We start from the raw sequence: 14,629 nt of genomic DNA on the forward strand, positions 1-14,629 counted from the left end.
GGTTGGTAGTTTGACTGTTGAGTTGAGTTTATTCACTAAATGATTTTCTTATATAAATTTAAGTTTCACTATTAAGTTTTCTTCTTTTTTTTTCTCGTTTCCATGCTTCAGTTGAAACGGTCAACGGTATAATCATATGGTAAAGCACCAGCAACAGCAGTAAATTTGACCATGATCGTGTTTCTGTTTCGTTTTCTTTTTTTTTTGTATTTTTAAATTTTTATTGCGGCGACAAAATACTTGGTTTTCACAAAAGAAACATTAAAATATTTGTGTACGAAATAAAAATAAATTGAAACTAAATTTGAATTTAAAAAATATTTTAAATCACTTAAGCGGAGTTAGTTAGATTTCTTCTTGTGCGGACAATCAATTTACAAAAGTTGAACGGTAACGTTTAAAATTTAATCTCTAAATAAAGTCTTAACTTAAATGATATTTCTTCAAGGCCCAGTTAGAATCTGTACTAATTCTAAATATCAAAGAACTCTTCAAGTCTCATTACTCACGCATTGCTTTCTAATCAATGTTATTTAATGATAAACAACAAAGCTTTCTTCCACGAACAGCCTCACTTCGTAACCAAGCTTACGAGCGAGAACGTCTGTCTAACTGCGTTTATTAACATTCTGTTCCCGTTTTTCGATCAGGCACTCCTTTGAGATGGAAATGAATGAATGCTCGACTGCCCTTCACTCTTTTTGCAAGAAGACAAATTGGGTAATCAAAAAGCAAGTATTGGGGAATGGAACAACAGGCTTCGATCTATGGTGTTTTTTTCAACTGCGTTCAACAAGGTAAAAATCAATAAAACTTTTAGCCAAGAGTTAAAGGTGATGGCTGAAAACATTTCATAAACTTCTAATGCTCAGTGGGGGGAAATTTCAAACTTTTGAACGCCAATTAAAAACTAGTAAACAAAGTAAAAAAAAACTTCCCTTTCTCTTACTACACTACTTACTAATACGAATCCAACAAGTTTACGGCTCCTTCATATCTTGCCCACTCTGTTCAAATTATAAAAGAAGCCTTCTCTTCTCAGAAGCGTAGATGTCTCTATTCGATGTCGACTGTGGAAATCGTTCAGCTTTAATTGGTTAGAAATCGCTTGCGTTGTACTAAAAGCGATCGAACTTTGAAGGCTTTTTCGCAGTAAAATGTAACTACGCAGGCATTACATGATACTCTCAGACGATTTGGAAGCGTTCAAGAAATATATTATTATTACTATTATAATTTACCTATCAGATGAAAACTGGCAGCGCGCACTATCGATTCATGATAAACATAAGAATACAAATTGATTTGACATTTATTTAGTGCCTCTGTGGCATGAATTAGGAAAACTTTTAATCGATGTCTTTTAACAACAAGGATTAAGCGCACACTATGGGTTTTGTCAATATTATGTGAAAAACTGCTTTGACTGATGGAATTGATGATAATAGGGGTGCTTTTGGTTTTATCGCCCACTACTAAAAGGATTACACAATAAGTACTCTGCGAGCTCACCATTAACAGCATAGTAGTTATTGACATTATTTAAAACTCTCTCAAAGCAAAGCCAGCTTAGTTTTTGCCATTTATTTGTTAAGAAATTGAGTGAAGCGAGAAAAAAGTCATTAGAATACGATCAGGTTTTTCGGAAAGACTGACCATTTTTCTGCCTAATCTATGTCACATGTTCGTTTCGTTTCTATTCATCATGCGTATTATTTACTTAATTAGTATTTTATAAATTACATTTTATATAAATGGCAAATATTTACACATAATTATCTGCGAAGGTCTCTTACCACAATTGTAAATTATCATCTTTTCTCAATTCTTAAGTCATGCTGCCATTAGTTACGGTACGAACAATCAGTTAATGAACGTTGTGACTGCGATCATGCATATTATTGCCTAAATAATTTTTCGTCTCATACATACTCTACGCTTCGCAGAGAATAATTTGAAGAATAGCTAAAGGCCGAATTATTGATATGCCCCTAAATATTTTATATAAAAGAACCAAAACACAAGAAAAAGTTCAACATATTTTTCAAAATTTATGAATAATTGCGGACAGGAGAGTGTACAATTCAAAAAAAAAAAAAAAAAAAAAAAAAACAATCAATCATAAGGAATCGAAAACTTTCTTCGGCTTAAGTACGACTTGTGTAATGTGTGTGTTATGTAAATATTTTTGAAATAAAACTTTTAAAATCTATTACGTTGTTCAGCCTAGAATTCCTCGCGGGCACTTCACGTCCCATGCTCCCATGAACCCTTCTTTTTGTTACAAATTTAATAACAAAGTTAATATGCGTCCCAGGCTCAATAGGAAAAAAAAAAAAAAAAAAATTATAATCAAAGATTTTTAGCACATCTTCCCAAAAATTAAAAAAGAAAAAAAAAAAAAAAAAAACATAAAATGCAAACATATTTTCTATTAAAATAAGAAAGGAAGAGAGAAAGAAAAAAAAAAAAAGAAAAGAAAAGAAAAACCAAGACATGGTATTATGCGAGTGTTGTGCTAAAAGACTTTACCATAAGTGTCTCCTCTGAATTGTTCGATTAGAAGCAAGCCTCTTAAAAAATAGCTTAAATTACTTTCATTACTGTTACAGGCTTTTAGGCCACAACCATCTAATCTAGCTGGAGACGTAAAATGCTTAGGGGAAGAGAAAAGACAAGGGGGGGTTGTCTTGTAAATAAGCGACATAAACGAGTGTTGTATTAATGTTCATAATGTGGTATCTCGACGTCAATAAACGTCGACGCTTTTCTGTAGACAGATACATGGTCTTCAATAAGAAAATGAAATGCAGAAGAAAGAAAACCAAAAAAAAAGAAAAAAAAAAAAGAAGAAAACAGAGAGAAAAAGCACATGAAGAAGATCCAAAAGAACTTTGGATAATAACACGACAGCACCTTTAGAAGATGCAACATATACACATGTACATTATACATCGGCATCATCATCAATGCCATGCAAGGCAGCGTTGTAGCAGCAGTAGTTAGTAGAGAGTTTAATTTTTTTTTTTTTTTTTGTTTTCTCTTCGAGAAGACAACTTAAATCGCGCAGCATCATCGCTTAAATGGATAAATGGGTTGCTGGCATAAACGCTTTAACATCATATGAACATAGTGTATGCTTTTCGGCCACAACAGTTACACCAATTGTCGCGTCTGACTGACTGACTGACTGACTGGCTGACTAACAACGACTACTACTGCTCGCTGCTCATTTCTCCAGATAGCGGTAAATTAGTCAGTTACAAGAAATCAAATTCAATACCGGAAAAAAATAACCAAAAAAGTGAAATGTATCTTTAAAGAAAATTATAAAACAATAAATTTATTTTTTTATTTATTTTTTTTTTTTTGCTGGTTAATTTGTTAACAATTAAAATGTAAAAAAAAAAAAAATATTTGCTTTTATTTACAAAAAAAAAAAAAAAACAAAAATAAAAAAACATTATTAAAAAAACATTTATAACATGTACATATATAAAATTTGAATAAATTTTGAATAAATTTCTCCCCCATAATAAAGCTTAAGATTTCATGCATTGATTGAAAGCCAAACCGATCCTTCTTACAAATCCTTTTAACATTTCCGTGGGCCCAGCCCATATGCAATGTGTGTCAATGTGTTGCAAGGTGCTTCATAACTGCTTTGCTGTTAAGGAATGAAGTAACTCATGTCTGGGTTGATGATGTTTGTGTTGCTGTTGTTTTTATTCTTGTTATTCTTGTTCTTGATGATGATGTGACTGTGTGTTTAACTGTTAATGTGCTGATTAATAATATGACATATGAATGATTGTGATTTTCTTGTGAGTGAATGAATGAATGACTGAGTGAGTGAGTGAGTGAGTGAATGAGTATTTTTATGTTTGTGCACAAGCGTCTCCCATATAGAAAAAAAAATAAATAAAGAAAATTTCATAGATTAGCAATAAAAATTAACTTAAAGCATAAGCTTAAGAATTTGAATTATCTTCGAATTCACAAAAATGTTTTAACGCAAACCAGTTTCTACGAAAGAAAGAGTTCGCAAAAAGCGCGCATACACTGATTCAAGCGTTCTATGAAAGCCTACAAATGATACGCAACCATAAGCTACTACTAAAGCAATAATTTTCTATTACGGAAATTAACTAAATTATATAAAACAGTCGAATCAGTATATATAGCTCAAGCTACAGCTACCATTATTAAACAATTGTTGTGCAATTGTATCCAAAACCTTAACCAACTTAATGTAAGCACAACAAGGCGCACATATTTATTGCAAAATATTTAAATTTTAAATATATTTACTTTTCAAATAAATCCATAAACTCAAACAATCAAACAACAAAATAAATACAAATAAATGCACAAAGGCATGTATGCAGTAGTAGTAGTCTCTCGATTAGCTCTTCGGATCTCTTCAGTGAAAAGCATTTCGATATTTCTGCTATCAACTGGCTATTGATTACAATTAAGAAACATAACCAAATTTTGGGTAAACTTTGTTCATCGTACTATTAGTTGCACAAATATTTCACTTTTTGATCCATACAAGTCTTCGTGTAAGTGCTTTCCGTTATCGTCTTTATATAGAAGGCGCATAACTATGCGTATATAGTCGTTGAACCGTTTCGAACCATTTTCAATATCAAACATCTGCGTGCAAGGAACTTAAAAATAATTGCAATCAGACGAGACAGACGGACATCGGTTCGGGGTTCTTTGAAGCTGTTTCTTGACTGTTAAAAAACATTTTGCATGACAAAATGAATACAATCACCATCCTTCGGCGGCGAGCACAAAAAAAACATCGCTTTTTCTCTCATTAGTCATCGAGTGCAACAGGCACAGTAACAAATATATATATGCATATGGTATGTGTGATCAGATAAAACTCTTAAAAATCATCCACACCTGCCAGCAGCGTATCGATATTAGTTTTCCCCTTTTTTTATGTACGGTTTTAAATTAAAGTTGTGTTGAAACCCACAATAGCGTACTCTGTCTATCTTATTTGCGCAGCCACCGTGTAAATGAGCTGACATAAGTCAGCAAAAGCTCAGGATAGGAGTCTTGTCTGACACAAAACATTTTTGGCATAAGGTGATTTTTCTTAAAGTTATTAATAGGCTGTGGATGCTTTGGTTTTTTTTTTTTTCTTTTTTTGGCAAGAGCACGAAAGCTAACGAACGGTAACTGCAGCCGCATTTTATAAACTTTACCAAATCACATTTGTGTGGTGGTCGCCGCAAGCAGTACCCGCACAACGTTTGTAAAAAGACCAGCTTAGGTCCAGTTAAAAATGTATTTCATAAGACCATGAACGCTTAGGCCATTCCCCTGCACTTATGAAATTTCGTAACTTTCCCCAAATCTTGTTGGACAAGTAATAAATTGTATCTCATCGTCTTGGTTACGTAAATCCGTAAAGTTAGAAATTCAACTCTTTTTAGAGCTTTCTAATTTTTCTCTTTCTTTTATTTAGGTTTTTTACTCTACACTAATTTTTATAGTATCTTTTCACCAGAATGTAGTTAGCAACATCGGATCAGATCGAATAACAGCCATGCTTTAACTATACTAAGATTTAACTAAAGACCCGTTAAATTAAATAAATAAATAAATAAATGATAGTAGAAGAGTCTAATTAACCTAAAATCATAAAACTCACTACTGAAAGAGTCGCTTGCTTACATCTTAACAAGGCTTTTAAGAATAAGTCAAAATGTAGGTTTAAATTTAACTAAATGTTAAAAATTTCTTTGAAACGTATTTTAGTTAAAGTTAAAGCTAAATTTTCAAACACTTTCTTAAAAAAAAAAAAAAAAAAAAGGGGATTGCACTAATAGTTTTTACTTAAAAGTTAAGAAAGCGTTAAAATTAGTAAAAGCATGACATGGCTGCTACGCCATGCCTTTGTATTTTATATTAAAACAAATTTTTTTGAGCGAGCGAGTTTGACCGAAAAATTTGATGAAATCTTCATCTCCCTGGGGAGATGAACTATGCTTTGATGAGAAGCATAGATGTGCCGAAACTCTCACCTCCCAGCGGTGATCCCCGGGCAACGGCTTCGGCCGGCTAAGAAGAGTTTAAGGTTTTGGGCTGCTAACTCGGCGACGAGTTTCTGAGAGATGGTGGAGGGGTTGGCTGGAAGAAGAGCTCTTACTCAATAAGCTAGTTACTACCGAGGAAATATATTGAATGGTATTTAAGTACAATGAAGGTAGTAATCTAGCGAGTGCATGGTAGAGTGCATTAGACTAGTCTACCATGTTCAGTGCAATACCCGAGACCTATATATCTTGAAGAAAAGTAGTTCACTTGGTGCTAGCAACCAGGAAAATATGGAGGATCCGAAGCAAGTACGGTTGTTTTTAACAACCGCCCAAAGTATGCCATAAGGCTTTGCAAAATAAACTGGGAGCCACGGGGGTCAGGAAGCTCGCCTCACAAAGCCACGTATGCCTGCGGGTATATGATGGACTTTGTCCTTAAGTCGTAATAAATAAATAAATTAATTATACTATTAATGCAAAAAGGAATTGACGGACGGCCTTCCCTTTGGCCGATTGATAGAAAATGTCTGGTAAATTAATTAACACATGCAAAAATGGAAAAGGGATATGACGAATAAGTTTTCCCCTTTTACCTATTTTTACTTTTGAACACATGTCACGGATGCCTGCGGGTAATGGTGGTAATTGATCAACAGCGCAGTGGAAGCCTTATGGCGGAAGCAGTCAGTTGATCAACTTGTGAGTCCTGACTGCTTGGGTGCGGCCCCCCTAGCTAAAATGGAACAATTGAGTGCAGCTAGGCCTCGCCATTCACCAGAGTGGGGTTTATTGTTCCATACACAATAAACTGTTCTGGACTCTGGTGCTGTTTAGGCCCCTACTCTGTGGGGATTGTCTAACTCGCCAGGGGGCGTAGTACGCTTAAAAGTGGCTTGGGCCACCGTGGGGTTAAGCCTTTCAGGCAGGAACCCACGTTAAACCCTTGCCACAAATTCTCCCTCTATTCGAAATCAGTCCTTGAATGAGCTATGAAGCAAAACTCACTTTAGATGTCTAGCTGTAGAGGCTTCAAAAAAGATAAATTTTTTATTTCTTATTTTTTTTTTTTTTTTTTTTAAAATCATACTATAAAGAACAGAAAACTGAGACATTCAGGTCCGAGTTATGCTCATTCCACCACTTAGGAACATTTATTAGCCGTAGCAGTTAATCTCGACGCTCCAATTAGTCGTTTCATATGAAGGTAAGTAGGACACTAATAGCGAGATTAGAGTTAAAAAAAAAAATATATCGCATTTCCGAAAAGCATACGAATTTTCTTGAAAGTCTTGAAAGCTGAAACTAACTGAAGTATTACTGCATTACTACTTTGCGGTTAAGGTTAAACGTTTATTTTCTCGAAATGCATAGGAATCTCTTCCAAAGAAAAAGACTCGTATTTACGAGAAAAATAACAGTAAAAAGCAATTTGAGCACAAAATTTCTCGTAGCGAAGAATTTCTGATAAATTAGCAAAAAATAAATAAATAAATAAGAAATTTTCTGCTAAATTAGCAGAAATTGTCAGAGTCAACAACGACTTCATTAGCCATAAATGAAGTATTCTAAGGCTACCTTAAGTGTGGTGCTATGTAACCAAGCCATTGTTGTTAGATAGATGAGAAGAAGCAATTTTTAAAAGTTATTTTAAAAGTGAATTTCTCACTCATGTTAAATTTTAAATTAAAAGTTACTTCTATTCTTTGTTAAAATTGTTTAACTTTTTTTTTAAGAAATGTTCGCATCAGAAGTCTTAAAGAGAATGAAAGGAAAAGACAGAAGATTTTGTTTTTAATAGAAACATTTACAATATTTTTATATTTCATAAAGAGAATTTTTTTTTTTTGGTTTTTTAAATTTCGCTTTTATTTAAATTAAATAAATAAATACATAGGCACTAAAGATGTATTTTACTAAATTAAACCTAATGATATTTGGTCTATTGCTGAAATAAATTACTTAACAAGAAATACATGAAATACACTAATATTTAAAATACTGACGAATTATCAACAATTATAGACTCATATATATATATATACTGTTACGCATTATCTACACGCAAAACAAATGTCTCTTCAATACTTTAAACACTTAATTAAATAAGTTTGGTTCTCGACGCAGTAAAAAATTGCGCGCGCGGCTTATATACACAAAAGGGGAAAAGAAAGAAAGAGTAAGAGAGAGAGAGAGAGAGAGAAAGACGGGGGATAGATAGAAATTATAATTGCCATCTATTGCCGAAACTATAAGGCGAATAGCGGTAACTGGGGCTACCGAATGAAGCACCACTGCCAGAGTGAGCTGCAGCCGCCGCAGCGGCTGCTGCATGACTCACCCCGAAAGGAGTGCTATGATGGAACATGTCAAACGCCGTACCGAAGGCAGCGCGTGGTGGAGTTTGATAGAACATAGCAGCAGCAGCCGCAGCGGCTTGTTGTTGTTGCTGTTGCTGTTGCTGCTGCTGCTGCTGCTGCTGACTGTGTTGGGCGGAAGAGGAAGACGGCGACGGATATGACGGATTAGCCATAACAGTGGGTGTGTTACATGACATTGAAGTAACCGCATGATTACTAGATTGAAGAGGAGAATTACTACCGTTAAGTGTTTGAGAATTCACGGAATTACCTAAGCCACTACTATTATTGGTTAGATTATTATTTGCACTATTATTTGCACTGTTGTATAAAGCGGTAAGTAAGTCATCTTGATTTACATTTTTCGTATGTGAAGGAGCACAAGTACTAAAAGCACTCGTAGCTGAATGCACGATACCACCGGCTGTGCTGGTATTAGCAGAAGTTCGCGAAGACGAGGCGGCGGAGGTACCCGTAGAAATTGTGCTAACAGCACTAGAAGAATTAAAGTGATCTTTTCTGCTGTTGCTGTGACCAGAACAAATTTGTGCTACCGTCTCTACGCCAGCCACAGTTTTCATAAAGGTGGCCAAATGCAAAGCAGCAGCAGAAAATTGTTGCTGTTGCTGCTCTGCTTCCAAACGATTAAATTCATCTAAATGTTCCTTAACCAACAACATAATATCGTCGCTGCCTTCGCTAGAACGTTCAGAACTATCCGATGAATTGTGACTAGCATTAGTATTAGTAGTAGTAGTAGTAGTAGTAGTAGTACCAGTAGTAGTAGTGGCATTGTTACCACTTCCACTTAGAGTAGATACTTTTAGAGAGATTTTTGTTAGTAGTGCTGGCACGTCCTTAAAAAGGATATCCAGCAACTTACCGGTAGTGAATAGCACTATAGCTTTCAAACACGAATACTCGGCCGAATCGACATGCAAAGCTTTCAGTTTCTCCACTTGCTCTTGAAAGATACGTATGTGATCCATGAAGGCCACTACCCGATCTGCCGCCATAGGTGAAGCATGCAGACCGGCTGCTGCTAGCAAAGGCGCCACATGCAGCGGCATTGAACATTGGCTGGCATTTAAAACGAACAACTCGGACCAAACTAGCCTTAACAGGGCTACTTGATCTGTTACTTGCAGTTCGGGAAAGAAAGGTATATTTTTGGCCCATTCAACGGCGGAGAACAATAAACGAGCCGCCAATTCGCAGATATTGTCAATGCCCATAATATTATTTGGTTGCATGCACTGACCGTAACGGGAGGTGGGATATGGCTCGGCACGCAACAGCAACGAAATATAGGAACTCAGGTAAGAATGACCATTGAAGCCGGCCACACCCATAGGATCACCATTGGCTAATTGATATTGGCCATGCATACCCGCTAGGCCGGGTTGTGTGGGCGGCACGCGACCACGCTGAACAGCTGCAAAGAAAAAAAAATGAAATAAATAAAACCATTTAGTAAAAGTAGAGAAATTTAAAAAAAAAAAAAAAAAAAAGAAAAGAATCGCTATACAAATAAATTCTAAGATGCTAAGCAAATGTCGCCTAAGTTGCTATCCAATATTAGCATAAGAGAAAAATAGTTCAAAAAAGTCTCTTTTCAACATTTATTTTTATCTCGAACTATCACGCTCTCTTTCTCTTCTTCGTATGCATTCGTTGGATTTTCACGACAAATTTTCGTATTCCGTTTTCGATTAGTTACAAAAAAGATTTAAATATTTTGAAACTGAGGAATTTTTTCCTTCAGAGAAAGACACAATAAACACAAAAGCGATTATTTTGACCACTACATCACACGCAATGCTTCAACAATAGTAACTTGTCTGTCAATCTGTGCTGGTTTGTTGTCTGTCTGCCTATGCAGCGAATATATTCTATGTCACTGCGCTTTACCAAGCCCATGTGTCTTCATGTACGTTTCCTTATGCTTTAAGAAATTTGCTTTTCAAATAATGCCACATCAGACAATAAAAGTTGAAATGAAATCAGACAACCTCAATCTCTTTAAGCAGAACATTACACAACACAACACAACACAACACACAGCACAACGAAAAAAAATGATTTTATTGTTATGAAAATCTTTAGCGTAAACAACCCTCAGACTAACGATAAGCTGAAAACTGAAATAGAAGTACGAGAGCACAAGAGGAGAACAATGAACGCACAACACTTCCTGATAATCGAGCATAAGCGCGTAAGTAGATACTTTATCTACGTTTACTCCATATAGACGGAGACAGTTGAAATCGTCGTCACCATTAGTTAGAGCAACGAAAGGTCTCTATCTATACGGGCGCAACCCTTTTGCTTTTTTTTTTTTTTTTTTTTTTTTTTTTTCGTAAAACGCGTCATAAAGTTTACAATATATGAACGCGTGAATACAGACGTATTCTGTTATTCTTTTGTCACTGCTTAACAAAATTACAGTGTGTGCCTATGTGTGTAGTAATATTTCAACACATTGAAAACTGAATGCAGTTTTTTTTTTTTTAAACATTTGTTTGTCATTTTATATAAATTGACGATAACGAAAATTTACTTTTCATTAAAAATTTCCATTCATTAATATTTAAAATATACATAGATGTGTGTATGTGCGCATATAAGGTCTCAAAAATGAAGGAGAAATGTCAGAGAATAACTTTTTAAGAAGCAATACATTATTGCACTACAACGCAGTATACAGTGGCAGTAGCACCAATACTTTAATTAGTCACAGGAAAGTCAATACTAATGACGTAAGCAGTGTTTTAAGGGCATTACGTCGCCTATCTCGAGCCAGAACTTGAATATTCGCCATCTATCGGCAACACTTCAATCCAATATCAATTCGATCTTAGACTATTAGGATCGAAATAAAGTACAATTTTTGATTTCCCAGTTGTCCTTTTAATATCCTGAGAGGAATGGTTTCTCCAAACTGCCGTTTGTATTATACGATTGATGACATTCTTGGCTTTAGTCCCAAAAATGCTGGCTAAGGATGAGCCTGAAAAACACGACTTGGAGGACATATGTTTCGAGGCTTACCCTTTTGACATGGGCAAAGGAATTACGGCTGATTCAACTTTTCCGGCGTAACTTAAGACAGGCGGCACGTCAGATGACATTAAAAGCTTCTTAACATCTTTGTTCATTTTGAAAGAAGCTCACTGAATATACTTTCCAGTGAAAGAGAGATTGATCATATTTTCCTTTTTTCCTTGTGACCAATCAATCAGAGGATGTTCCCTATTCGTGTAGCACGACAATGAAGATGGGAAGACAGCGACAGCTCAGTGGGTTTGTGAGTGTGAGCACCCAATATAGCTATAGCGCAATGTAATCTCTAGCAGGCTTGAAAAGGTCGCAGAAAAAGTTTTCCTTACAGATACTAATTCCGCAGGTGCCTTACGTTACTAACAGAAGACTTTTACTAATCCTATCCGCCTGAAAGATTCATTTTAAACCGTTTAAAGAACAACTCAGGCATTCAAAGCATTTTATTAGAAGAACTATCCGGACGTTATTATCGGTTATGCTTTACATAAACAAAATTAATTTCCAGATAATATTAGCTAGGGATTTAAACCGCACTTTCCTAAAGCCTGACATGATAATGTATGAGAACGAAGTGGAGAACTTACGTAGCATAATTGCTGAAGTAAATACTACCACTACTTGTAAATTTCATCAAAAGATCATTTCGTCAATATGGATGATGGAAATTTTTAACGAATTTTTGCTTAAAAGCTGATAGCATTCGTTGTTATCATTGACTAACGTTTTATCAAAAACTGACTCAAAACACTTCCATAGAATATGTACTCATACACATGTATTACTGAGCTTGTGCATGGCTTTGCAGATTTAGTTTTGAAATTTTGTAGTTGTCTCCTCGATTTTGGGAGGAAGTAGAATTCGTATTACCGTTCTGAGGGCATTTCACTTGCTGCACGACATTTTCTCTTTTTAAAGCGCTCTTCACTTAAATAAGTTAAGCCTTAGAAGGCTCTTACAGCACACGTGTTTAAGCACTTTTCGTTTAACACTTTGCTTAATTAATATGAAAAGGAAAGAGAGTAGAAGACTAAAACACTCGACTAAAAATATTTAAACTTAAGGTTAAGTTCACTTCCTCGAGGCTAAGATTTTTCGATTAGAGCACGTGTTGGTTAACTCTTCAACTTTCCCGATAAGGGTTAATAATGAAATTCCTTTTCGGTGGTTGATGAACGCATGATCTGCTTTGTAATTATGTTTTTGTTTTGTTTTGTTTCTTCTTTCTCTACTCATTTCGATTAGTATTTGGAAAACCACAAGCAGCTAAAGATCATAACATAAAGTGAAATGACCACAGCATCAACACTTAATACGCTACACTAACAATAGGGTATTAGGATAATTTTTTAATAAACGCACATAAACGCAACGGTTGTTGCTAAAATATTTCCTGGGAATTTTTTCTTTTCGTGAAAAAAGTAGTGGTCAGTTTATCCCGTACGGAACAACAAACTGGACATTATTTCCTTTATACCGGTTTTTGTGTTTTTTCTTTTTCGAATAATTTTATTAAATATGTTTGAACACTGACCCTTCGGACAGTTATTTATGGAGCACTAGAAGTAAAAAAAAAAAAAAAAAAAACTGGAAAAAAAAGGTTTAGGGTTTTTTTTTCGAGGATTTTGACTATTGTGTGAAATGTTGTCCAGACAAGGTCATGTGGAAAATTTATTTTAATTGCTATAAATAATGAGGGTTAATGGCAAAATTTCCAAAAAATATTAAACTGCCCGGCAACGTGAAGAAGTGACGGCCAATGATGACCGCTGCATACCTTTCGACAAATTTTAGATAAATAAAAATCTTCAAGTTTTTTATAAGGTTGTCACATAAAGGTAGACCGTAGACGGTAGGTTTTATATTTAAGAGCAATGGTTGCGTTGTTTTTTCTTCTGCTCCTTTTTACTTATTTCTTGAATTGGTTTTATTTTAGGCTTTCTTTCCTTTCCCTTAAACATATATCCGTCGTTATCGTTTTCGTTGTTGTTGTTGTTGTTGTTATATTAAACTGTAAACTTAAGAATTCCAGGTGTGTTCGTTAAGAGTTTTAATGCCTGCGTTCTCTTGTATACATAATATGCGTTTAATATCACTTCAATTGATTGTTACGTTCGTTGTTGCGATACTCCTGCTCCTAAAGCTTTTTACAATGGTAACACTTGCGAAATATGCATCAGAGAAAATGTAAAAACAATGCTTTAATCTGTTCGATTTTCAGAAATAATACCCTACAATCCAATAACGACGATTTCATTGACATATTCCTTTAACTATGATCGGGAATTGCCTTCGTTCCCTCCCAAATTAATGTCAGAGCTCTTGATTAGGTAAGCAACAGCTTGTAAGTAAGGCTGAAAGTTGGAAGGTCTACAAAAAAAGTCTAGCCTCAGATGGATTACTTTCATTTCCGATATGAAGATGCATGAAAGCGATATTTGTTAGCAAACTCAATTCCTTTTTCGTTTATTGATCCGTACCGCGGCGTTTAATTCTTTTTTCGAGGAAAAACAAACTCTGTAAGAGTAGTGGAAAACAACTGGACGAACGAGCATGTGCATGGCTCGCACAGTCAATTCAGTTCAAAGTCCACGCCCAGCTTCAGGAAAGAAAAGTTCTATGATGTATTTATTATCAAGTGAGTTAAACGTGCTCCCATTACTGCTGTGTATACATAAATATCCGCACAATCTTTATTATAATCGCTAGTTAGTTACTAGCGTTTACCTAAAATTTCATTTATTTTCTAATGATCTAAAACAAAGGCAACATAAGAACATAAGAATATCGGACAAAGACTTGTGATAAATCAGGTTCGAGCGATTGGAACTCCTTGTACATCAAATGCTGATAAGTGTTTATACAAAAGTCCAGATCAATGTCTCCTCAAACTGATGACTAACTCAATTCCGTTTTTTTTTTTTTTGGTTTATGCAATCTCACGGAACCTTTCTAATGTCTAAGAATCTTTATTCCCGAAGACAGACATCGGGGTGTTACATTCGAAATGATCAAACTAGTAGACCCCTTAGGCCTTGGGTAACTAAAAACTGCTAAACAATTGTAAAAGTTTTTCTGTTTTATTTTCTTAACTGCTTTAAATATTTCTTCAATGTTTGTGTGTGTCTGTTTGTTTGCATTTTTTTTTTT

The 14,629-nt window shown here is 35.0% G+C and overlaps 1 protein-coding gene across 3 annotated transcripts in view; it reads right to left on the reverse strand.

The window, feature by feature from the left end:
- Nucleotides 1-14,629, reverse strand: part of LOC119639468 (steroid receptor seven-up, isoforms B/C) — a 68,673-nt gene that overhangs the window by 12,276 nt on the left and 41,768 nt on the right. For 2 of the 3 annotated variants that reach the window (XM_038036866.1, XM_038036867.1), the window contains one exon: nucleotides 9,303-9,854. In XM_038036866.1, the coding sequence (XP_037892794.1) occupies nucleotides 9,303-9,854 (552 nt within the window). Of the gene's footprint in view, nucleotides 1-8,215; nucleotides 9,114-9,227; nucleotides 9,855-14,629 lie in introns of those variants that run through there. The other variant, XM_038036868.1, reaches the window with a different exon arrangement.

Source organism: Glossina fuscipes, unplaced genomic scaffold (genome assembly GCF_014805625.2).
Source record: "Glossina fuscipes isolate IAEA_lab_2018 unplaced genomic scaffold, Yale_Gfus_2 112, whole genome shotgun sequence".
Classification (NCBI taxonomy): Eukaryota; Metazoa; Arthropoda; class Insecta; order Diptera; family Glossinidae; genus Glossina; species Glossina fuscipes.